Source organism: Echinops telfairi, unplaced genomic scaffold (assembly GCF_000313985.2).
Source record: "Echinops telfairi isolate 266 unplaced genomic scaffold, ASM31398v2 ScPeMD7_2;HRSCAF=8, whole genome shotgun sequence".
NCBI classification, from domain to species: Eukaryota; Metazoa; Chordata; class Mammalia; order Afrosoricida; family Tenrecidae; genus Echinops; species Echinops telfairi.
In genome coordinates this window covers 62,708,480-62,735,782 of record NW_022103898.1, presented here as the reverse complement: position 1 = coordinate 62,735,782, position 27,303 = coordinate 62,708,480, and the positions used below count along the sequence as shown (strand labels likewise).

At 37.2% G+C, this 27,303-nt stretch overlaps 1 protein-coding gene across 1 annotated transcript in view; it reads left to right on the top strand.

Annotated features, from left to right (window-relative positions):
* The window catches only part of LOC101655413 (RAB3A interacting protein), a 34,623-nt gene extending 9,517 nt beyond the window's left edge, over positions 1 to 25,106 (top strand). The window contains exons 3-10 of the mRNA XM_004700453.2: positions 3,611 to 3,706; positions 5,462 to 5,539; positions 6,336 to 6,539; positions 9,560 to 9,688; positions 13,078 to 13,190; positions 21,996 to 22,095; positions 22,181 to 22,250; positions 24,731 to 25,106. Of these exons, the coding sequence (XP_004700510.1) occupies positions 3,611 to 3,706; positions 5,462 to 5,539; positions 6,336 to 6,539; positions 9,560 to 9,688; positions 13,078 to 13,190; positions 21,996 to 22,095; positions 22,181 to 22,250; positions 24,731 to 24,813 (873 nt within the window). The 3' untranslated portion in view covers positions 24,814 to 25,106. The remainder of the gene's footprint in view (positions 1 to 3,610; positions 3,707 to 5,461; positions 5,540 to 6,335; positions 6,540 to 9,559; positions 9,689 to 13,077; positions 13,191 to 21,995; positions 22,096 to 22,180; positions 22,251 to 24,730) is intronic.
* Positions 25,107 to 27,303: the final 2,197 nt, after the last annotated feature.

The window sequence follows — 27,303 nt, the reverse complement described above, 5'->3', positions numbered from 1 at the left end:
TGCCAGCAGTGAGATATGTTAATATCATCCTGGAGATATTTAGGTCAATTTGATGTAGCCAGGTTTCTTGCTTAATGCTTCTTAAAGCAGTTTGGTGGCCTCTTCCTCCTCCATCTCTTGACTGTTTCTCATTTGCCTTTTCTAACAAGAACTGGACCCACCGAGCTTCCTGCTGGGCCATTTTTTGGTTTCTGCAGCAGTGGTGTTCTCTTTGCTAAGACTCAGCTCTGTGATGGCTACATCATCCAGGATGAGGCTGAAGTTCTTGGCCCTCTTGTCAGAAGGGATACTGGAGCCTGCTGGGAGATCAGTTGTGCAGCACTCAACTTGGTCATTACACTTTTGAGTACCTCATTGATAATAGACAGCAGTGATTGCTCCTGGTAGTTTAACTCTAGATCCTGGTACCTGCGGGTAAGTTCTTTGGGTTGAGGTAACACTCAGGGAGATGCTCACCATCTGTAGGCCTTTGGAGGAGAGTTTGGGGGCGGGGGTTGGAGTCTGGCTTGAATGCCCTAGATAATGGGATTCTGGAACTCAGGATCCTGACGCGAGGGCCTCAGCCAGGATGGTGCCCTTCTTGATTTAAGAAGATGGCTCTGTGCTGGCTTTCCACGGTGAAGACAGACCTGCAGACTTTGTAGGCCATGGTGCTGGCCCACAGCAGCAGTCTCAGTCCCTCAAGTTCTAAGGTGGGGTGGGGGGACGAGGAGCCACAGCCCCATTTTAGGGGTCACATTCTTCACGAGTATTTGGGGTCCATAGTGCTAATAGGAGTTTTGGTATTTATACATGAAGGACACCTGGGTGAATATAAAAATTTTCAGCTTAATTTTTTTCCCCTTGAGAATCATGAAAATGTAACTTCATTGTCTTCTGGCATAAAATATTGCTTTTGAAGTTTAATACCATTCTGATTTTTTCTTCAAAGTGACTTCATTTTAAGTATGCCCTTGTTCTTTTGATAATTTTACATATTTCTTATTTCCCATGTTTAAATGCATTGTATTTTCTTGATCTATTAGGAGAAGGGTAAAAGGAGTAGGATAGGGCCTGGATAACTTTCTCAGTTTATGTTTCAAGGGTTTCCGCCCTGTTGGTATTGGGAAATGTCTCTGCTACATATCAGAGCTAAGACTTGTGTGAGAAGGTTTTCTCCCCTAGCTCCACAGGTTTATTCTGTTTTGAGATAGGTATTTTATTCTCAGTTCCTTTGGATATGGTTCTTTCATTTGGAGGTATTTGTGAGTTTTGGGTTCTGGGGATCTGAAGCTTATTGGGTACACTGGTCATCCCCTTTGACTTTGTCCTGCTCCCTTCTGTACAGTTGATGACCCATCATTGTAGGCAATTGAAAGCCACATTCTCCCATGTTCCAAGATTTGTGGAGATTCTCTCTGCCTCATTCTTTTGATGATGTCATCATTAAATTTTTCTGATATATGACTGGCTATATAGTAGGGCCTCTGTGGTGAAACATCCCACTGAAGAACAAGTCATATTTGTCCTTTAATGGTATGTAAGTTACTTTGAAAACATGATCCCAGCCCACTGCCGTGGAGTCAGTTCTGACTCGTAGCCACCCTATGTAGGAGTTATCAGATTGTAAATTTTTATGGGATCAGGATGCTCATGGTTTTGACCTGCTGACCTTGTGGCTGATAGCCCAACACCTAACCAATAGCACCAGCAGATGTTTGACTTACCTATCTATACACTGAGTAAGGAGTCTTGTTAGTTACCTGGAAAACTGCCTTTGTGAGGCATGGGTGTTTGAAAACTATACAGCATTGAATGTATGTTGATTGTGGTGGACTAGTCTGCCAAAGGACAGTGGGAAGGATGGTTACACAGCTTGAAGAATGTAGTCAGTGTTACTGAATTGTACATTGTTGAGATGGTGTATGTTTTGTTAGGTATTTTTTTCACCACAAAAATTAAAACTATTTCCTATGTTTAAAGCATGATTAACTTACAGCACGAATGTAATTGCAACTATTATGTAGATAACTTGAATTTTTTATCTGTAAATTTGAAAGGTTAATTTAAAACTACAGAATGTAAATTTGTACATGGATCAAGAGGCAGTTGTGAAAACAGAACAAGGGAATTCCGCATAGTTTAAAATCAGGAAAGTTGTATATCAGGGTTGTATCCTCTGACCATACTTATTTAGCCTGTATGCTGAGCACATCACCAGAGAAGCTGGATTATATGGATTATATGAAACAGAATTCAGTCTCAGGATTGGAGGAAGGCTTATTAACAACCTTTAATATGTAGATGACAACCTTGTTGTTGAAAGTCAGGAGGACTTGTTATGAAGGTCCAGGATCGCAGCCTCCATTATGAATTACAACTCCATGTAAAGAAGACCAAAAACTTCACAACTGGACCAAGAGGTAACATTGTGATAAATGGAGAAAAGTTTGAAGTTGTCAAGGATTTTGCTTTGCTTGGATCCACAATCAATGCTCAGGGAAGCAGCAGTCATTGACAGAAATCAAAAGACAAGTTGCACTGGGGAAATCTGCTGCATAAGACCTCTTTAAAGTGTTGAAAAACAGGATATTACTTTGATAATTAAGGTGCACCTGACCCATCCCGTGGTATTTTGACTTGCCTCATACGCGTGTGAAAGTTGGGCATTGAATAAGGAAGACCAAAGCATAATTGATGCTTTTGAATTATGCTGCTGGCACAATATTAAAATTACTCTGGACTGCCAAACAAACAAATCTTTCTTGGAATAAGTACAGCAGAATGCTCCTTAGAAGCAAGGATGATGGCACCTTGCCTCCTGTTCGGACATGTGATCAGGAGAGAGCAGGCCCTGGGGAAGGACAGCGTGCTATCAAGCAGAAGGGCGGTGAAGAAGAGGAAGGTCCTCCACGGAGTAGACCGACACAGTGGCAACAAGGGTGCACAGTGGGCAGTGTTTCCTTCTGTTGTTCTGAGAATCACTGTGACTCACAACCGACTTGATGGCATCCAGCTAACAACAACAAAAGAAAATAAAAGGACATATTTCTAACATCTTCATAAGGACACTTTTATACCTATTTATGCCCCGTTGAATCACGTTTAAATGTAGAGTGTGATTTTTGTCATTATCTTTTCATTTTAAATGTTGATATGCGTCATTTACCTCTGGTTGAAGTATTAAGTGAATATAGCCTCTGAGTGGAAAATTTAGATGAATAGATATAAAGTACATTAAATGATATATAACTAGATACTTTTAAAAGTAAATATAAAAAAAGTCAAATAATTAAAATTCTGTAAAGATAAATTGAAGAAATTTATTTGGTAGAAATATATTCAGATATAAGTTAAGTGCGAAAATAAGAAATCCTCTTGTTTGCTTTCATGAGTAATTCAGCATATCTTTGAATGGTTGATTCAAAAGAAATGTGAACATTTAATGTTAGTTGGGATTATTTGTAGTTTCTGATGATCTTCCACATAGCAAGTGCTGTATAAACATTCAATCTGAATATTGAAGGTGGGAACAGTATTAACTTTAAAAAAAATTGTCAGTTAAAGTTATATAATATCGAATAAAATTCAAACTATGGAAATCCTAGATGACTTTATCAATTTCCCATAGGAACTGAAGTTAAAAGATGAAGAATGTGAGAGGCTTTCTAAAGTGCGAGACCAACTTGGACAGGAATTGGAGGAGCTCACAGCGAGTCTCTTTGAGGTTGGTCTGTCTGTTCACATCGTGGCAAGAGCAGCATCTTGATTTGTTTACAGACTGATAGAATTGTGTTTTGAGGCTTTCTTGAAAGAGGTATGCTGCTTTCCTCACATTTGTAAATTCTCTTAAGCAGAAAATGAAATAAAATCTTCAAGAAATGGGGAGGACATCAGTAACTTAAGATGATGTTAAAAGGAAAAAAACAAACAAAAAAACCCCAACAAAACAGAACTACCCAGTAATAGGTGGTTTAAAAATGTATATGTGGAAAGCAAGGAGATGGATTTTTATTTTATCAAGTCTTTTATATGATTTAACAACAAAGAGGGTGTTTTGTTGATGATGGCAACATATGTACAAATGTGCTTGACAAAATAGATGTATGTGTGGATTGTGATAAGAGCTGTAAGAACTCCCAATAAAAATGATTAAAAACAAAGAGGGCAAACCCTTTGAGGCAGTCATCCAATGTGGGGTGGCTTGATTATTAATATCAGCAGGCATATTTACGTGGATACATAGCCTCATCTTCAGCATACCTATTTGGATATATAGCTTCATCTACAACTGAGATAAAAAAATTCTAGCTAACGAGCAGTGTTTCCAACTAGGGCTGCTGTTGACTTTGTAGGAGATTGCATTGCATCCTTTTGCCTTTTCCCACAAAGGGTCTGCTCCACTTGGCAATTTAAATATTTCTGGGAGTTGAAGATGAGATTAGTACTTTGTTGGTTGAAAGCCATCTCCTTACAGTGTCGTCTTTGGATTGAGAATTTATGCCTCCTAAAGTTACTTATTAAAAAATGATAATGTATTAATGGACTGGCTTAAAACTTTCAATGTAATCAAACATCTAGGGTAAAAAAAATTCTGTCTTTTATTTACTTTTAATTATATTTTTTCATATAACTACCTAGTGATTACTAATGTGATTGGTAGCCTGAAGCTCTCAGTGTATGTTGCATCATTTTTATCGTTACAACTAACATTGCAGCGACTACCTTTATTTAAACTGGTAGAACTTTCATGCCTTCTCTCTTCCATAACTCTTTGTCCTCCCCTCCACCTTTTTGGGGTCACTTACATTCATAGGCATCTTTCAACTACAGTAATTCACTTATTTGCTTAGTTACCTAGTCACTTAATAGTAATCAGAGAAGATAAATGTAAGAGGAGTAGGAAATTAAACATCTGGAGCAAGAGCTTTGTGATTTATTGTATTTTTTGTATATAGAAGAGATTTATAAAGATGACTCTGCCTCCCAGTATTGTCTTGTGAGAAGCCAATTTTATGGTGACATCTGGGACTCCAGGTGAAACAGTAGATGTATCAGTTACTTTAGTTAATATTGACTTTCTTTTTCTACGTGACCGATCCTTAATTTCAGGGAGCCCTGGTGGCATCATCAGGTTGGACTGTTGGGCAGTTCAAACTTAGCCCCTCCATGGGAAACAGAACTAATCTGCTACTGTAGTGATTTACAGCCTCCAGGCCCTGGATAGGGTCACTGAGCCAGAATCGACTGAAGAGCAGTTAGAAAAACTAAAACAAAACAAAACAAGAAGGAAGAAGGAGGAGGAAGAGGAAGAGGAAGAAGCAACTTCTCTCAAAACGCATTCAGCAGGGATTCAGTGGGATGGAGCCCTGTTGGAGACTCACCTGTACTGCTTTTCAGGATCCATTTTGGTAGCAGGTCTGTGTTTCATTTATAGACAATGCATGCTTTGCCTCTGAACTTGAGGTCTTCACTTTTTCAGGAAGCGCATAAGATGGTGAGAGAAGCAAATGTCAAGCAGGCAACAGCGGAAAAACAGCTAAAGGAAGCACAAGGGAAAGTAAGTTTTTGCTGTTTTTAATGATATAAAATTTAAGGAAATTAGTGATTCTCGTTTTAAAGATACCTCAAAATTTATTGCATTTTGTTTTAGTAAGTAGTGCTTATTTTAGAAGAGTTGGAAACTACAGAAAACGAGAAAGAAGAAAACTCCGCTAAAGATTTAAATCGGGTCACTGTAAGAATTCATTTGATGACAGTGGATTTGGTTTTGGGGTTTTAGATCTAATGAAACTGAACATTTTTGTATCCATGAATATTAAAAACATGACTTAAAGGCTTATAAATCTTGTGTTAATAGGATAATAGAATCACATTGTAAAGTTAATCATTTTTATTGTCTTGATTTATTAAGAAAAGCCACAAAAGTCTTCTTAGATTTTGCTGTTTTAGGAATGAACTACACCTAATTGTAAGCTGTTATTTTTGAAGATTTTAAAAATAACTCATATGTTTAATATTTTTATGATTTTAAAAATTTAATTTGACATTGTGTGTAGTCCCTGAATCCAAGCCCTATGGAAACATAAAAATGTTTTATTTTCCTTACCGTATATACTTGTGGATAAGCTGAGTTTTTTCAGCACATTTTTAATGTAGTTTTTGTAGTAAAATTAGGTATCTTGGCTGATAATTGGGTTGGCTTATATGCAAGTATATACAGTCTTTTTCATGACCTCACAGGAAATAAAAAAATTATTTTCTGCCTATCTTGGGAAAAAAAAATGTTTCTGCTATCTTGCTAGCATTTCCTTGTGTCCTAAAAGATACTGAGTGCATATTGACTTCTTTTCAAGATTGACGTACTTCAAGCTGAAGTTGCCGCACTGAAGACACTTGTATTGTCCAGTTCTCCAACGTCACCTACACAAGAACCTCTGCCAGGTGGAAAGACACCTTTTAAAAGGGGGCACACAAGAAACAAAAGTACAAGCAGTGCTATGGGTGGCAGTCATCAGGACCTGAGTGTGATACAGCCAATTGTAAGAGACTGCAAAGAGGTAACTCGTCAAGGACTGTCCCCTCTGGCTCTTTTGGTACTTAGTAATTTTCACGACTGAGAATGTCAGGTATGCTTTTTGCCAGCAAATTTTTAGTACAAAATATGCAATTTTCAGATGGGGAGGCTTTATCTAGAGGTGGCTGCTTTTAGGGATTCTTCAGGTCCATTCTTCACCTGGCTCACCTCGGAGTACCTGTTGGGAACTTGGTAAGTTTCTTAATCTTGATATTTCATTGAGGGAAGCAAACTCTTAAGTGATGTGTGGAATTGACTTAATTATCCGGCTAGTCATAAGTTTTTTGCTAGTGTGCTTTGGCAAAATGTGAACATAGTGTGAATATATGAAATGTATGAAGATAAGGTGATTTTCTTGAAGAATGGTGAATGCCTTTAAATCCTGGATGAAGTAGAATTCTATATTGATAAGCGTGCCATAGAGGTAGTTGAGATAATTAAACAAAAACATTAGAAATAATGGTAGTTCTTTTTCATTTTAAGAGATAAAAAGCTGCCCAAGACAATGTATAAATATTTTGAATGGTTCTGAATAAAAATTATAGAATTATAAATTGTTTTCACTTAGTCATTGTACTTTGTGAGAGAACATAATTTAATGAAAGCATTTCCAAGGAGATTGATGAGTAATCAGAGGAGCACTCCCTTCCCTCTTTTTTTCAAGCCTTTTGGTACAATTATTAGTTTTGAAGAAGCTGAGTATGCTTGTTCCGTTAAATTTTTACATGGAACGTAGATTATTAACTACGTAGCCAAGGTTATCTTTTAATTGAATCATATTTTGCTTAGTTACTAATAAAATGATGTGAATAACAAAGAACTTCACTGCGTGTTCACATCCTGAGGATGGCAGGATGTTTTTATTAAATGTCTAGGACACTTTTTTAGCCTAATTTTAATGGTCATTTCTTTGGATTCAAATAACAGTTTTCATTGCATGGCACGACTTTATTTTTGCTAATGCTTCATAGTATTATTAATTCTATACATTTTCCCCCTTGTTATTTACATTAACACACTTTAAGGCGGTTTTCATGAAAATTTTGTTTCTTTTTTAGTTCATGAAATGTCTTAAAATATAAGTAGGCAGTGTATAACTTAAAAATAGCAACTTTATGCCCGGGGCTTAAGTGGAGAGGAAATGTTTTGACAATGATGAGGGCAATGAATGTACAAATGCGCTTTACACAATTGATGTATGTATGGATTGTGATAACAGTTGTATGAGCCCCAAATAAAAAGATTTTTTAAAAAAACACCAAAAAAAAAATTACATGGGGGGGGGGGGCGGATAGCAACTTTAATTATTTGCTTTCTATGTACAATATAGATTCTGGCGTTTTGTGAAAATTGTATTTAAAAATGTTAAACAAAGAAATACATAGATTTGACTGGTGTGAGTCTTTAAAAACATTTTGAAAATCTCAATTAAAATGAACACATGTCTATGTCTGTAGGAATTTTCATTGTAAGCATTAAACATCCACACATGCACACCCACCCACATTGTAAAAGTTTCGGGCTAATTCAAATTAGAATTTGAACTCTTACTACTTACTGCTTTTTGCTGTGTAACCTTGGGCAGGTCACACTTTCTCTCCAAGCCCCAATTTCCTCATCTAAATGATGGGATCCCTATAGCTGTCTAGCAGAGCTGTGAGGATTAAATCATTTTGAAGGACTTCAGACCTATTGTCAGTGGGTTACTGATTATGCTGCTAACTGACAAGGTCAGTAGTTTGAATCCACCAGCTGGCCCATGAGAGAAAGAGGCGGTCTGCTCTTGTAAAGATTTACCACTGTGGAAACCCACTGGAGCAGTTCTCTTCCAACAGGGTCAGAATGGACTCACTGGCAGTGGGTTGCATTTAGCATAGTTACTGGCACATTGCTTTTAATCCATGGTTTGAAATACTGCCTTTAAGCTAGAGTCTTTCTTTAGAATTTAAACTAAACTCTTTCCTTAGAATTCTACTTAATTACTGTGGGGTTTATGTCCCTAGTTATTGTTTCTCTGCTAATATTCTTTACCCTTTTGCCTTTAGCTTTGATTCCAGGAATTTATGGATTGGGATGACAAAGATTCATGTTGAGATTGCTACTGCACACCTTAAAGTCTGTAGGGGTACAGTAGGGTACTAGGCCTTGGTTAACATTTATGTAGACTGCCTGCACAGCTTATTAAACTGTCTTCCAGGGCAGAGTTGTTTTCAGTGCTAGGGGTCTCATTTATAGCTGCAGGAGCAGGAGGGAGGATAATCAGTGTTTGAGTGGTGGGGGGGAGGTGTGACTTTGCCTCTCAGCAGGTTGCATTGTGCTGGAGTGAGGCCTTATAGGGAAGAGTACTGGGGAAACTTTATTCCATGGAAAAGCGAGAGACAAATGGAGGAGTGAATAGAGTGAGTGACAGCAATGGGTTGTTATTAATTCAAGTGGCAGTTACTGTGTGGTAGGTAGTGTGGCAAAAAAGATCTCAACAAATGCTATATTTTAATGATCAATTTTTGAGGCTATATTGTGCTTTTTTTAGGCTTCCTGCAGGTACATTAAACATTTTGGCAGTTCTTTAGGAAGCAGCTAAACATTTTGGCAGTTTTTTAGGAAGCAGCTTCAGGTAGTAACAAAAAAAGTAGTGCCATTTTTGACTCCCAAACGAGGTTTCAGAATTTAGTCAGTCACAGTTTATTCTAACATTTAACTTTATTAACTTAGTTAGAATTTACTGACTTTTTCAGAAAAGACAGCATGTTTTATATTCAGAATAGTAGCACAGGTATTGTAAGAGATGAGCCAGCATATTTGGGAGAATAAGTTTGGACTGCTTTAAAATAAAAATTGCTACCATGTATGATAGTTAATTAATAACTGCCCAGGTATTAATTATTTATTTTAAATGAACATTTATTTTTAAGAAACACTTAATCTAGGTTTTGGTTTTGCCAGGTGGTTTTATGTTTTCTACTAAGTTTTTTGTGTCTGTCTTTTCTTTTGTTTTTTTTTTAGGCTGACTTGTCTATGTATAATGAATTTAGATCTTGGAAGGATGAGCCGACAATGGACAGAACTTGCCCTTTCTTAGACAAAATCTATCAGGAAGATATCTTTCCATGTTTAACATTCTCAAAAAGTGAGGTAACATACATTTACATGTATATATATTTCACTTTAAAAGGAATGTATTAGAATTGTTTCTGTACCTTTTACTAAGTCATACTACATAGTTTAAGATCTCTTAGGTAAATAATGGATCCTGGCGACCAAAACCCTTGGCTACTAACCAAATGGTAAGTGCTTCAAATTCCTTGGCCCGCTGGGACCAAGAGTGGCAGCTTGCTTGCATAAAGACTTCTATTGGGCACTTCTTGGGGTACTTCTCTTCTGTCTCTGTAGACTTTCTATTAAGTCAGTCAACTCTATGGCAATGGGTTTGAGTTTTACATTAAAAAGTTATTACGCAGTATCACCTTTTACCATTTTTCATCCCATAGTTAAGATGAAAATTTATAGACATTCAGTTACGGAACATCCTATTTGCACAGAGAATCATTTACACTAAAATGTGTATTACATTGGATTGAAGTTTTCAGTACGTATTGGGGCTTGATTTTCAGTCAAAAATTCAGTGTAATGAAAGTTCTGTGCACTGTACACTTGTGTTACAGGCATTTGTCTGATTGATCATTTTGTGATTTAAAAATCTTATTTCTTCACCTTTAAAACAGGATAAACAATGCTTTTTTTCTTCTGACATAAGTTGTTTTGAGGAGAAGATGAAGCTGTTTAAATAGCTTTTTTTTTTTTTTTAAAAAAGCACAAATCAGACCCACTGCCATTGCGTTGCTTTAGACTCATAGTGACCCTAGAGGATAGAGTAGAATCGTCTTTGTGGTTTCTGAGACTGTAACTCTTTACAGGAGCAAAATGCCTCATCTTTCTCCTGCCGCGCGGCTGCTGGGTTCAAACGGCTGACTCTGGCTAACAGGCCAATGTGTAACCCCCTGTACCACCAGGGCTCCTGTTAGGCCATAATTTAAATTTGTACATATGAATTAAAGCTTGCCTACAAGATCTTAAAAATAAATAGTACTTAAGATGCTTAATTCCAAGAGTGTTATATTTATTCTTTTGAGGACTCAATTGCAACATTGTTTGTAAGGAGAAGTTGAGATGAACAATTAAATATTTGCAGATAGTTATGTTATTTATTATGGCTCTGTGCCTGGCTTTATGCAGGCCAATCAGCATTAGCAATGTTGCCAGACTGTAAAGAAGTTACTCCTGTTTTATATATTGCTTATCATTAATCAGTGCTACTATTTCCATCTGGGTATTTAGTGTTGGGGAGATATATTGCTGTGTTACAAATGACCAATACCATGGAATATTGGGTAAATATAGCAAAACAAAATATTAGCATATTTATTTTGGAGTGACATTAGCAACAAACATTAATTGTGGGTAAGAAGTGAACATAGACTAGAATCGATGTGTTTAATCTCCTGCCAGATAATGAGAAAAATTTAGTTAGCTGTAATTGAATGGTCTTAACTAACAGTGTTTGCATTAACCAAGAGTCTTACATTTTTTGTTGGGGGAAGTGTAACTTTAAAATATGAATTTTCCTGGGGCTGAATGCTAAGGGTGTGCAACACAGCAGCAAGGGGAGCAAAGCAATGAAGTCCTAGGGGAATACCAAAAATAGAACTTTGGGGCCAGGGTGGCACCCCATCAGACTCCACCAGAAGACTCTCCTAAAGGCCAACAAACAGACCTTGAACTATTTATTGCAGCCATTCTCAACCTGTGGGTCGCGACCCCTTTGGGGGGTCAAAGGACCCTTTCACAGGGGTCGCCCGATTCGTAACAGTAACAATTATAGTTATGAAGAAGCAACGAAAATAATTTTATGGTTGGGGAGGTCACTACAACATGAGGAACTGTCTGTATTAAAGGATCGTGGCATTAGGAAGGTTGAGAACCACTGATTTATAGGCTTTTGTTTTGTTTGTTTGTTATTTTGCTTTCTTTTGTTGTTTTGTTTTGCTCTGTCTTGTTTTTGTGCTTGTTATTGTCTCTGCATGTCTATCTAGATAAGATAGGTGGGATAAAAACAATCCAGAGGAGAGAACAATGGACTGATGGTTCCAGGGGGACACAGGAGATGGGGCGGAGAGGGAAAGGAAGTGTGTGTTAACAAAGGGACAAGGGAACAACAAGTGATCTAAAAATCAATGGCGAGGAAGGTGTAAGATGCCTGGTAGGGCTTGATCAAGGGCAGTGCAATTGAGCGGAATTACTGAAACTCTGACAGTCGAACATGATAGTGGGACCAGATGAAAGTAAAAGGAAATAGAGTAAAGAACTAGGAGGCAAAGGATATTTATAGAGGTCTAAATACATATGTAAATATATGTATATATGATGATGGGTAAATATATCTATGTGCATATATTGGTTTAATATTAAGGTAGCAGATGGACATTGGGCCTCTACTCAAGTACTCCCACAATGCAAGAACACTTTGTTCTAATAACTTGGCATTCCATAATGCTCACTTTCCCGATAATATCGCTGAAGAAAAAGTGGGTGCCTAAGCAAATGTGGTGAAGAAAGCTGATGGTGCCCGGCTATCAAAAGCTATAGCATCTGGAGTCTTAAAGGCTTGAAGATAAACAAGCGACCATCTAGCTCAGAAGCAACAAAGCCCACATGGAAGAAGCACACCAGCCTGTGTGATCATGAGGTGTCAATAGGATCATGTATCAGGCATCAAAGACCCAGAACAAAAAATCATACCATTGTGAATGAGGGGGAGTGTAGAGTGGAGATCCAAAACCCATCGGTAGAAAATTAGACATCCCCTTACAAAAGGATCACAAGGAAGAGATGAGCCAGTCAGGGTGCAGTATAGCACCGTTGAAACATACAACTTTCCTCTGGTTCTTTAATGCTTCTTCCCACTCCCTCCACCCCCCACCCCCGCCCACTATCTTGACCTGAATTCTAGCTTACAAATCTGGCTAGACCAGAGCATGTAAATGGGTACAGGTAAGAGCTGGAACCACAGGTAATCCAGGACAGATAAACTCCCTCAGGACCAATATTGAGAATAAGGATACCAGGAGGGTAAGAGGAAGGTCGAGTAGAAAGGGGGAACTGCTCACAATGATCTATATATAATCCCCTCCCAGGGGGATGGACAACAGAAAAGTGGGTGAAGGGAGACATCGGGCAGTGTAAGACATTAAAACATAATAATTTATGAATTTCAAGGCTTCATGAGGGAGGGGGAAAAGTGACTGGATACCACTGGCTCAAGTAGAAAAAATGTTTTGAAAATGATGATGGTAACAAATGTACAAATGTGCTTGATACAATGGATTTTTGTATGGATTGTGATGAGTTGTACGAGCCCCCAATAAAATGATTAAAAAAAAGAATTACAGTATAATGCAGTTTTACTATTTTTCTGCCAGCATAGCACCTAACATTTATTTATTTATTCTTTGTTTATTTTTAAGTTGGCTTCAGCTGTTCTCGAAGCTGTGGAAAACAATACTCTCAGCATTGAGCCAGTGGGGTTGCAGCCTATTCGGTTTGTGAAGGCTTCAGCAGTTGAATGTGGAGGACCAAAGTATGTTTTAAAATTCCTGACTTGTGAAAGATACTAAGTTTAAAGCTTCTCTCATTTGCCATTTAGTTTTCCTAGTTTTCAGTGTGGATACATTTCTCATCAGTTTGCAGCCGGAAGACAAGTCCCCAGATAATATGGGATGTAACATTTCAGACTTAACATCGAGAGAGCCCTTTTTCACTTCTGAAAATATACTTACATGATATGAAGCCAGGTGGTAGAAACGTTTTCTTTTTTTTTTAAACCATGTTGTGACCCATTGGCAGGTCATTAATATTTTGTTAGTCTTTTAAACATGCATGAACAGCTGTGTGTATTGTGTTTCTCTGGAAAATATTTCTTCTTGAAGTCTACCTTCAAAAATAGTTTTGGGGAAAAAGTTTATTTAAAAGTTTGGGAGGCATGAAAACAGGATACTAAAAGGACATGATTTTTCATCTTTCTTACTATCATTATAAAAGATTCTTACTTGGCTAAATGATCAGTCTGTCTGCCGTTGTGAGAGAGATTTGGCTGAAGTCATCAACCTTCAGAGGCTTTCTAGCTCAGCAGCCTTATTTTCAGTATGGCCTAGGAGGAGGAAAGACTGAAATCCACAATGCCTAAAACAAGGTGAAACTATGCCTGATACAATTGATGTATGGATGGTAGTAAGAGTTGTAAGAACCCCCAATAAAATGATCTTTTAATTAATTAAATATATATATATTTATAAACACAAAACAAAATCTTGGGCATCGAAAGGTTTTGCTTCTGTTGAAACAGTAACTCAAAGCTTTTGCGAGAGCTGTGTGAGTGGTTAAAACTTGGTCAGTACAGAGGATGAGAAAGGCAAGATTGCGCATAGCAATATTTGACTCCTGTCGGTCATTTTGTGGGCAGGGTAGGACAATCGTGTAGGTTGAGAGTTACCAGTAGGTGTGTAATAAAGTCTGCTGAAGGAGTCTCTAGTTCTTTGCTGTCATGCACACCACCCTCTCAGCACAGTCATAGAATGCTGTGGAAGTACCTAGTCATGTGTTTGTCCTGTGAGGGGCAGATGCAGCTGGAGTTGTGTCCACTTTCACCCTAACCTGTGCCACACCTGAATGTGGGGGAAGAAATTTTCATTCTTAGTTCAGCTCCTTCAACAAACAAATGAGTGTTTTTATCCTTCTCCTTCATCCTAATAAAGGAGAAATGAAATGAAAGCAGTTTTTGTCTTTTAATGTCTATGTCATACCTTATTTTAAATACAGCATCTCAAAATGTTCATTGTTGAATTCTAATTTAAAAAGTCATTGTCGTTTGTAGGGAGAATTCATTTTTCATTCTATAGTTGATGCATTTTTTGTTTCATGATGTTGCAATCCCCTTGACAACAGCACCTGCCCCGCTTCCTTCCTAGGTTCCCCACTTCCATTCGTCCTTGGTTCTTGCCCTGCCTGCCTTCTGAGCTCTGCGGTGGGGCAAGTGCTGTTCTCTGGGTCTTTACATTCCTCACAAGTGTTAGTGTTCTCTTTACAGGTTGGTTTGTCATTTGACTGAAAGGTGATTTCCAGAACAGAAGTTGTAAATTTGTATTTGCATTGTATGTATTTGTCACATCTATTATGCAGGTGCAAAGAGTGATGACTAATGGGATGTGAGCTGAAGTGAATTTATAGTAGTTTAGGAAAGCAACCATGTAGGGTAGATTTAGGGAACAATGTATACAACTTAAGGAGATTGTGTTTGTGGGAACAGGAGCAGAAGCCCCAAAGTGTCTTGTTGGTGTCCACATTGTAGAAGACTAATTGAAGGAAGGTGACCTCTTTTGTGAAATGTGTGAGTTGGCCAAAGTTTTTGTGGACTGGTTTATGAAGATAATGACGAACTGAATGGCACAACGAAGTCTGGATTTTGAGGAACACAAGATCATCCCAATTGAAGGGACCAGAGACTCTTCCTGTAGAGAGGGAGATTTGATCGGGATTCTGAAGCATGGGTAAATTTGGGGCATAGGAAGAATAGTCTGCCTGCCCAATCAAAGTGTATTCTGGACAGGAGGAAACATGTATGTCTGAAGGTCTAGACACAGAAAAACAGTTGAGAGAATGGTGAGCGGAAAGGAGAGATGTGACAATCCTTAAGACTCAAAATTAGAAGATGATGAGATTGGGGTTGAATGATGGGTTGGTCAAAGAGAAAGGTGTTAAGGGATGACTGATGAAAGGAGCTGATGATACCAAGGGCTCAAGTAGAAAGTAAATGTTTAGAAGATGATGGTGATAGCATATGTACAAATGTGCTTGGTATAATTGACGTATGGAATGTTGTGAGAGCCCCCAATCAAATGATTTGTTTAAAAAAAAAGAGTGATGACTGATAGGAGAATGATTTGAAATAATTTTGACAATTACTAGGAAGGGCTCTGGTTTGGGGAAGGAAATAATGGGTCTAGGTGTATGCTTGTTTACATCCCCAGTGAAGATGTTAGGCAAGAATTTGAAATCTTGAGACTAGAGCTACAAAGAGAAATTGCAGAAGGATAGCACAGTAAAACAATATTGGAGTTGTCAGTCAAAAATTTTAGCATTGAATCCTCACTCAAGTAAGATAGATTGAATGTGACCAGTTAATACAGAGCCTTATGAACAAAATAATATTAGCAATATTTAAAAAATATTTTTAAGGTGATGTTTGATTTTTTTTATAAAACTATTTCTTAGATGGGCATTACTCCAAAATTGAACACTTAATAAAGGCATACAATAGAGAGACCTTATATGCAAAATATGAGAAGAAAGTACCTTGATGGATGTGATGACGTTTCAGGAGACTAACATTACATATCTTCAACCAAACTACAAGGATCTCGACATTAGTTACAAATTGCTTAATTCCCAAAGGAATGTTTAAGAATGTCTTAACCAATAGAAATGAATCTTAATAAAACCAGTACATCACAATATACTGATTTATAAAGCCAGCCTGTGTCTTAGTTTCAATTCTTAAATAAATATAGGCTAAATGAGGTTCATAGTATATGAACATTTAAAAATCTGTTAAAAAGGAATTCAACTTCTGAAGAACTTAACTGCAACTTCCTCAAAGCAATTCCCAGCTTCCTCAAGCAATTAGTTGTTAGCACATAGGTGTAGCTTTTTCCAGAGGCAGAAGGTACAAGTTGATTTTTCCTTTTGTGTAAATGATGCTTTTGGAAATTCTAAGTACTTCCAATACTTGTGTCTTAATTTTTTTAATCTCCTTTCCCCTCTAAGCAAGTTATTAGTACTTTTCATATTACTACAAATCTTTAAAAGACTTTACTAATAGATGAACAGTAAGGCAAAATTTCTTTTCTTTCTTTCTTTTTATTTAAAGGAGATAGAATACTAATGATTTGTACTTCCAACCCTCAAATTATCATGTTTTAAATACACATTTTTTTGGTCTTTCATATAGAGGCAATTTGTATCATTTTTATACTGTTTACAAGTATAGCTGTAATTTTAATGTTTTATGCAATACACTTATATAATTTACAATGACTCTTTTTACTTAGAGCTATGCTAGTCTTACAATGACAGGGAGTAGAGGTTGTGTTGAACTCAGCTCTTAGTTTAGGAGGGCGAAATCTATGCTAGTTTTACAATGACAGGGAATAGAGGTTGTGTTGAACTCTAGCCATCACTGGATCAACACTCATTATTAACTACCTACTATGTGCCAGGCATGTGCCTACAAGAGGATTATAGGCCAACTGCAGTCAGAAACTCTTAATAGCAGATTTTAGGTTTTACAATATGCAAATAGAATGGATGGTTTGTCAAAATTGTATACTTCGTATATGATTGTTAAGATTAGGTGCTTTTATAAAATGGCTTACTCCTTTGTAGTTCTTAGTCTAACTGCCACATTAAATGATGTAGGTTATTCAAAAGGAGTAGACAAAACTATGACCAGTTAACAACTTAAAGAGTGTATGCCATGATTCTAGGAAAATGACGTTATCAAAAATGAAATGGAACACATGAAGGCTTTAGTGAGCTTAAAGGGATTGATATTAACTATTTCAAATTGGACACTCAGGGTCTACTATGCTTGGAATGGCCTACTGGAAAAGAGAGGCATTGCATTCATTATAAAAAGAACATTTCAAGATCTATCTTGATATTTACAGTGTTGTCAATGATAGGATTAATATCATTATGCCTACAAAGAAAACAAAGATAGTCATAGTTAATATGACTATCAAATTTATGCACCAACCTCTAATACCAAAGGTGAAGAACTTGAACATTTTTACCAACTTCTTCAGGCTGAAATTGGTCAAGATGCATTGATAATTACTGGTGGCTGCATCGTGAAAGTTGGAAATGAAAAAGAATAGGTACAAATGTGCTTTACACAATTGATGTATGTATGGATTGTGATAAGAGTTGTATGAGCCCCTAATAAAATGATTTAAAAAAAGAAAAAGAATAGGTGATAATGATGCCATAGATTGCATATAGAATCTTGGAAGACCAACGACTTATTTATTGTAAATATGCATCCCTTTTTTTCAGCAGCCTAAATGGTGACTATATATGTAGACCCCACCAGATGAACTTTAGGGATCAAATCAAGTGGAAAGAGATGATGGAGAAACTTGATATCAGAACAAGGCCAGGGGCTAACTCTTGAAACAGACCATCAATTGTGCATATCCAGGTTCAATTTGAAGCTGAGGAAAATTTAAGAAGCTCAAGAGAGCCAAAGTATATCTGACCTTGAGTATATCCCACCTGAATTTAAGAGTCTGTCTCAAGAATAGATTATATGCATTGAACATGGATAATCAAAGATCAGATGAGATGTGGGATGACATCAAGGATATTGTATACAAAAAAACCCCAAAAGTCATTACAGACAGGAAAAGAAAAAAAAGATCAAAATGGATGTCAGACGAGACTCTAAAACTTGCTCTTGAATGTTGATGAAAAAGAACTGAGCAAATTTCCAAGGGTGGATCAGGAAGACAGAGTAAAGTATTATAATGAAAATTTCCAAAACCTAGAGTTAAAAACAAGAGTGAAGAACACACTCAGCAATTTCCAAGCTAAAGCAATGAACAAATTCCAGACTTGAGTTGTAATATTGAAATTTTTATTGGCAAAATATTGAATGATGCAAGAAACATCAAAAGAAGATAGAAAGAATACACATAGTCACTGTACCAAAAATAATTAGTTGATAGCCATTGTAGGAGGCAACATAAGATCGGGAACCAACAATGTTGAAGGAAGAAGTCGAAACTGCACTGAAGATATTGGAGAAAAACAGACCCCAGGCATTGACTGAATACAAATTGAGATGTTTCAATAAATGAATAGAATACTGGACATACTCACTCATCCATGCCAAGAAATTTGGCAGACAGCTGCTTGGCCAACTAACTGGAACCAAAACTCACTGCCATCGAGTCAGTTTTGACATTGCTACCCTCCAGGACAGAAAAGAACTGCTGTCGGTTTCCAAGACAGTAGTAGCACTTTCTGAGAGCAGAGCCTCATCTTTCTCTCACACAGTGGATGATGGGTTTGAATCACTGACCTTGCAGTTAGCAGTTCAACGTGTAAACCATTATGCCACCAGGGCGCCGTAACCAGCTAGAAGAGATTGTATGTGTACCCATTTTAAAGGTGGTACGAAGGAATGGAAATTACTGAACAATATTATTAATATCACATGAAAGTAGTATTTTGTAGATGATAATTCAAAAATTCTTAAAGCACTAGCTCATCAAGAAAAAAAACGCCAGGGATTCAAGTTGGATTCAGAAGAGGTCATAGAATGAGGGATATTAATGCTAATGTCAGATGACTGAAAACAATACAGAGAAATATGTACATTTTGTTTTATTGACTCTACACAAGCATTTGACCATGTGGATAATAGAAAATCATAGTTTGGTAAAGATGGGAATTCCAGACTATGTACTGTGCTCATGTTGAACCTGTGCATAGACCAAAAGACAGTCCTTCGAGTAGAGCAAAGGCAGAGTAGGTGAGTTAATCTGGAAAGGTGTCCATCAGGGTGTGTCCACTCACCATACTTCCTCAGACTGAACGCTAAGCAAATAAGAAACCGGATTGCATGAATCAAATCAAAGCATCAGGATTAGAGGAAGACGCATTGAACAACCTTGATGTCCAGATAACACACCTTGCTTGCTGAAAGAAGAAGACTTGAAGCACTCACTGATGAAGACCAAAGCAAAGAATACAACCTTTAGTATGGATTACAACTCAACGTAAAGAAAACAAAAATTCTGAAAACTGAACCAATAAGCAGCAGCATGATAAACTGAGAAAAGATTGATGTCAAGGATTTTTGTTCAACTTGAATCTATAAATTAACACTCATGAAAGCAGCAATCATGAAATCAAATGACATACAGCATTGGTCAAATCTGTTGCGAAAGACCTTTCTTTAAGATGTTACAAAGCACAGATGAGGACTAAGGTGTGACTGACTCAAGCCATAGTCTTTTCAGTCACCTCTTATGTTGGACAATGTATAAGGAAGACTAAAGAAGAATTGATGATATTGAATCTTGGTGTTGGCTAAGAATATTGTACCATGGAGTATCAGAAAAATGAAAAAACAAAAAAACTGTCTTAAAAGAAGTACAGCCAGAATGCTCTTTAGAAACAAGGATGGCGAGACTTTGTCCCAGGTACTTTGGACATGGTATCAGGAGGGAATAGTCACTGCAGAAAGGGCATCATGCTTGGTGAAGTAGAGTGTCAGAGAAAGACCCATTAATGAGATGGATTGACCCAGTGGTTATACCAGTGGGCCCACAGCAATAATTGTGGGCATGGTGGAGGACCACACTGGCAGTGTTTTGTTCCGTTGTTCAGCAGCTTGCTAATGAGTTGAAGTGGACTCAGCGGCACCAAACTGTGACAACAAACAAATGAATGAAAAAAACCATCCCATCTATAGCCTGTTAGCCTGCAAGCGTTCACTGAATGTGTTTTAAGAGGCTTGAAGGTAATCAAGCGGCCATCAAGCTCAGAAGCAACAAAGCCCACATGGAAAAAGCACACCAGCCTATGCAACCACGAGGTGTCGAAGGGATCAGGTGTAAGGCATCATCAGAACAAAAAATCTTACCATAGTGAATGATGGGGGGAGTGTGGAGTGGAGATCCAAAGCCCATTAGTAGGCCACTGGAGATCCCCTTGCAGAGGGGTCTCGGGGAGGAGATGAGCCAGTCAGGGTGCGATGTAACAATGATGAGAAATACAACCTTCCTCTAGTTCCTAAAGGTTTCCTCCCCGCTCCCACTACCATGACTCGAATTCGATCTTGCAAGACTGGCTAGACCAGAGGAGGTACACTGGTACAGATAGGAACTGAAAATACAGGGAATCCAGGATGGATGAGCCCTATAGGACCAGTGGTGTGAGTGGCAAAACAGGGAGGGTAAAGGGAGAATGGGTAGGGAAGAGGGAACCGATTACATGGAACTGTGTGTGACCTCCTCCCTGGGGGACAGACAACCGAAAAGTGGATGAAGGGAGAAGTCAGACAGGGCAAGATATGACAAAATACCCATTTATAAACTATCAAGGGCTCATGTGGGAGGGGGGAGCGGGGAGGGAGGGGAAAAATGAGGACCTAATGTCGGGGGTATAAATGGAGAGAAAATGTTTTGAGAAATGATGTACAAATACGCTTTACACAATTGATGTGTGTATGGATTGGGATAACAGTTGTATGAGCCCCTAATAAAATGTTTAAAAAAAATAAATAAATGTGTTTTAAGGCTTGAGCAATCATCATTAGACTATTTTCAGCTAAGAAAGTAGTTGAAGTTCTAATGGAAACCTGAGAGCTGATTTACTTATTTGAGGGCCTTCAAAAAATGTGCAGACAAGAGGAGTGGATGCATAATGATAATAACTGAAACAAGGGGTGATAGGCATACAGGGGTGGGGGTGGATGATAGGGAAAGGGGATTTGGGGAGTAAATAATGGAGGGAGCACTAGAACGGATTGTGATTGCATACCTCATCTTAAAGGTGATTTAACCATGGGGGTGGGGGAGATGCTTTAAAATTGATGTGGGGGTGATTGTACAATTCTTCATTATATGATTAAATGCTTGGATTATTGAAATACATGATGTACATTACTTGCCAGTAAAACCGTTGGGGACTAAAAAAAGGAAGGAAAAAGCCAACAGCCCAGACAACCCAGAAGAAAAAATGAGACACAAACAAACCAGCAGATACTGCAAAAAGTTGCAGAGAAATTGCATTTAAAAGATAATGAAAACTTTCCATGAACTATTTGAAACCCCCAAGACTTAGAAGTGGTGAGATTTTTAACTAGATAAGACAGAATTAAATCACTTCCCCCCCGTCACTGTGTCACCTGTGCCGCATGTCTTAACTGATTAGTAATATAAAATTTTATCTTCCTCTTAAAATTATCAATTCAGTACTTAAAATTCTGTCAGAAAGACACAATTTTCAAAAAAAAACCCAACACCCCACAAGTTTCAATATTTTGTATTCTTAGTCTAATGGTGATAACAATGGAACCCAAGTAAGAGTTATTTGGACAAATTCAGATGATATGTAAACCATCTAGTTTGTATTTCTAAAAATACAGCTAATGTTATGGCATTAGCTTCTAGATTATAGGATCGATATGGGAAAAGGTGTTTTCTATTAGCCCCACATCTAGAATAGTGCCTGGTAATAGGTTCTTAAATAATTATTGTCTGACTGGATGAATAAACAATGTAGTAGTACAAAGCTAAAATCTATCATTAATTCACAGAAAATGTGCTCTCACTGGACAGAGTAAGTCCTGTAAACACAGAATTAAATTGGGAGACACAAGCAACTATTACTACATCTCTCCTTTTTGCAGATACAGGGTAAGTGACTCAGCCGTTCATTTTGTTATAGCTCATTTTCATAAGAGACATTTGAGTAATGGTGGCATTTTTTCTTTTGGCCTAGATCACGTCTGTATGTAACTTTTTTACTTACATTCGATATATTCAGCAGGGACTGGTAAAACAGCAGGATGGTGAGTGTTCTTAATTCATTATAAATACTTAAGCAGTTCAGTGATAATGCAAATAAACATTATTGTTGCAGTTATAGAGAAACACTTTATAGTTATAACAAAATATGCAGAGAATTTGTGAACAAATATCTCTTTTATAAAAGACCATATTTTATATATTCTCTTTATCTGTGTAACTTTACTCTGATTTTAATTTTAGGCAGTGATAATTTTAATTCTTACGGAGGGTATGTGATAAACCAGATGATCAATATAAGGAGAGTATAGACTCATTCTTAAATTTACACTAAAAATAGAAAGTGAGCACAGTTTAGAAGTAGTCAGATTTTTTAATTGGTGGAAGCCACAAAGGAGCTAACAATACATTTTTTCCCTGTATTTTCTACTTTCACGTGTGAATTAGTAAAGCAATCATGAGGATAATTCTGAATGGAATAAAGATTACTACTGTATTCTAAATCAGCAGAAACATACAGATGATATGTCCAGGAGAGCCAGCCTCATGCAAGTGTTTTCACTTTTTTAAATAGTCTTTTATGATTACTGATGGTTTTATAGCCAAATGTCATAAAAAAATGACGTGGCCTGACAGCCCAAAGCAGTTTCTTGAGTACACGTGATTGTTTAGAAACAACTAGCAGGTACTAGATGGACCAGGACTAGGTCTGTGTCAATTTTGTATTATAAGTTATCAGTGGTTTTCTTTTCTTTTTAGCCACTGAACGTGTTAATATGTGTGCAAGTGTGCATGTGTGCAGGTGTTCGTATGTATATGTATATATATTTAGCCACTGAAAATAGGATTATATTCTTATACATAAACACTAGCGGACACTTGGCTGTGCTATCTTTAACCAGGTAAACTAAATGAGTGTTAATTCTGTGGGAATATTAGTCATGCTGATAAAAACTTGGTTTAGATTTTCTCAAGCTCTGGTATGTTGAAAACTATCGTATTTCCATAGACTCCCATAATGAATAAAGATGAATTCTCTTTAATTTACGTTGAATTTCAAGAGGCTGCAAAACCTAAGAGTAGTCTTGTTTTTAAAAATCTTATTAAAATCTATATTATAAGCAGTTTTATGGCTTTAAGAGTAGAGTATTTCTGATTACTTGTTTATGAGTAGTGCAATTTAAATTGGGAAAACAGATGCTTTCTGTGAGCCTAGATAGGCAAACTTAAGTTTTTCTTACTAAATTAAAAAGCTATTGCCGAGAAGACTGAAAGATAAATTTATGCAAATAGGCAAGCATCATGAGTGATAATGGAGGTGGTGATGATGACAGTGGAATTGTCTCTAGTTCTTTCACAAAAACCAAAAATGGTGTACTTCACATACTTGTGGGTTTGCAGTAAATAAAAATGAATGTAATTTTAAATGCCCGTGACTTGTGCCATGTGTCAAAAAGGATTTGGGGCAGTTCAATCTGGAGGGAAAGAATGCTTGTGCCTCGGGGGTTAAACACTTGGCAGCAGACCAGAAGCTTGACCTTCAGAATCTGCCCCCTGCTCCATGGAAGAAGGATGTGCCAGTCTGCTTCCATAAAAGTGCAGTCTGGGAGACCCTCGGGGACAGTTCTCGCTCCTATTGGGTCTAGATGAGTTGGAATTGACTTGGCTGCAACAGGTTTAAATCTAAAGCCAGTTTCTCTAACTTACCTCTATTGACATTTTGTGCTGGATGCTTTTCATTGTGCATTGTAGCGCTGTCACTGGCTTTACCTCACTAGATGTCCCTACATGTGACAGACAACCAAAAATGTCACCTGGGTTGCCCAATCCACCCTGGGGTCATTATCTCCACTGGTTGAGAACCACTGATCCAAAACAATCTGATATGATCCTATATCACATGACTACTTTTAATTTGTGAAGCAGAGAGCCAATGTTTTCCCATTTATATTTAGAGCTTTTGAAATTCACAGATCATTATTTACACTCTCTTATTTGCAATTTAGCCATACACAAAATCCTCTCCCTAATATTACGAAGAATGTGACCAAGTTTTCTGGATTAACTTTTGTTTTCCCTTTTTCCACTCACTTTCTGCTAGTGTTAATGAAGATTGAGATGGTTAGACATAGCAAACTAGATTAAGAAGATCCATGAGTTAAAGAATAAACTTTGGAATAATTTGACTTTGAATGTAATTATTTATGAAGTTAACAGCATTGGCATTTACAAGGGACACTGAAATGTGTACCTTCTCATGGGCTTTAGTCACTGATGTAACTAAAAATAGTTCTTATAAAGTTGCATTAATGCTGATTTACTGACAAAACTGGGATACTCACAGTACATGGGAAAGTGTGTGTGAATTATCTGTCGTGTCTAGGCAGTAGGTACATCATTAGGAAATGCTCAGTTGGTATTTCAGTTGATGTTACGTTTTCATTGCAAATGGTTAAAATGATTAAGGTGGTATTTATTTTATGTTTTATCTCTCTCTTTTTTTATCTCTCTTTTATCTGTATAGTTGATCAGATGTTTTGGGAAGTTATGCAGTTGAGAAAAGAGATGTCATTGGCAAAGCTGGGATATTTCAAAGAGGAACTCTGATGCTCTCTCTGCCTGGGAACGTGCATGAACCTCCCTTAAGAACTGGAAAGTGGCTGAATATTTTTGTGGTTACTTGATATTTATTCCAAGGAGTGGTGGGCCCAAGACTTTTTCACTCTTTTGAAAATTACACTGAGAAGTACTGTGATTTGGTTTAAGCTCACCTATGCTGTATTTGCTTATTCTATAGTTGAACACATAAAGAAGAATTACAGGTGTACTAGTGATTGTAATTTATAGTTGCAAAAAAAAAAAACCCAAACAAAAAGCTAAATAAATACATATAGATTGAATGTGGTTTTGCTTTTTATTCTACTTCTGACATGCCATCTAGGGCCAGCTGAATTTTAGGTCCAAGTTTTCAAATGGCAACAACCTATGAGAGGCAAGGAAAAAGGTTGAGTAAACAGGACTCGGATTTCAACCTTTCTCTAGATTTGCCCCCCCCCCCTTTTTAAATTAGGTATGGGTTTACATTTCAGATAATCAGTTTTGTATTCAACAACTTAAACCTACTTACCAATCATCCAAATAGCTTGCCCTGCTCTCATCATTTTTCTTCTCCCTGTGGAGTACTAGCTTCCCCTTCCCCCCAGTTAATACCTGCCTGCCCTCTAGCCTCTATGGCTTCCTCTTCCTGCCCTTCCCCTCCCACACCTGGTAACCAAAGCCTGTTTCTTTTGGTGTGAAAATCTTTGTATTGATTTTTCATTATTAGCAGTGGTCTCATACAATATTTGTCCTCTTATGATTGACTACTTTCACTCAGCCCATCCATGCCATGAGGGGTTTCATGGCTTCATCATTATTCTTTAGTGAGGCGTAGTATTCCATTGTGTGTATATACACCAGAGTTTACTGATCCATTCTTCCACTGATAAGCATTTAGGTTGTTTTCATCTTCTTGCTATTACGAATAGTATTGGAATGAACATGAGTGTGCATATAACTTCGTGCCATGGCGCCTACTTGACCGTGTACACCCTGTAAAGGGATGGGCATTGTATTGCTATTCCCAGTTGTGTGAGGAAGCACCATACCACTTGCTAGGGTGGCTGCACATATTTACAGTTTTAACAACAGTGTATGAGGATTCCATACATTGACTCTGTTTTATTAATTTTATATATTGGTCTTCAAAAGACTTTATTTGAAGAAACGTTTGTGTAAAAACATTTGAAAGTTACTAGTTTAATTATTCTGCCCACTAATTGAAGAGACTCCTTTGTGTTGTTGTTGAATAACAGGTAGAGCATAGTGTAGAGCAGTGTTCTTGGACACACTGATGGAAAGCACTCAGCCTTTCTATGTGTTGAGCACTCTAATAGGCACTGGAAGGATATAAAGGTAGATAACGAGTGTGATGTTGTGTTCAAGGGGGTTTGAAGTGTGGATTGATAGAGTAGTACATGCAAACTATATGCTGATCTGTAATTCCATGTGGTAAAATTGGTTTCCTATGAAGGAGCTCTGTAAAGTTAATTATAAAAATCATGGTAAAAATGTTGTACTGTAAAAAACCAGAAAGAAGAAATGAGAAACTACTTTGTTCTCTCCATCTACAGATAATTAATATATTTTAGGTAATAATCTTTCAGGTTTCTGAGATTGATTGTGGTGATGATTCTTAAAAGGGTAGAATGATTAAATTGTATGATATGTGAATTATAAACCAATAAGACATTTAAAAATAATCAGGTTTTAGATGTTTTTACCGAGATATGCATATGTCTGAAACAAAGACAGGACTTTCTTAGAAAAAGACATGTTTACTTTTTAAAAAAGTTAAATATTTCCCCCTGTTGGCAAATCTAGACACCATCCTAATTACTGTATGAATGTGACAAAATTTAACCAGTAGTGTGTTTTTGGAAATTGAGTTGTTTTTTAAGATTATAATGCTGTGATGAGTATCTTGTGTACATCTTTATTCTTAGGTGATTGTCTTAATGTGAATGGTTAGAAGTAAAATTGTTGGGTCAATTATAAAAGTTCTAATTTGCATATAAAATGCTCTTAAGAAAAATTGACCCAATTTATATTCACAGCAGCAGTCTATAAGAATGCTGGCTTTTTGAAGACAGTATTTTTTTTTTCTTCCCAATTCTGTCTCACGGGTTTGAGCGATTTTTGACTATAGAAAGCTAGGTGTCAGGAGTACTAGCGGCTTGGAGGACCACAGGCAAAGGCATATAAATGGTATGATCGAAACCATCCTTACCATATTCAGCTCAAGAATCTTACACTGGACATAAAAACCTTGAAACTAGATTTTTATTTCTCAATAGCATTTTCATATGATAGCATAAGCATTCAAAGCTTCAGAAGCTCTTTCACATAAAGATACAAATGAAAAATTTTAATAGACTATCAAAAACAATCTACCACTTTTCTGTCAGTTTGTTGTGCTCTTGTGCCTTGTGTGTTTCTGTGATGCTGGAAACTGTCATTAGTAGTACAAATTCCATCAGGGTCACCCAGTGAACAAGT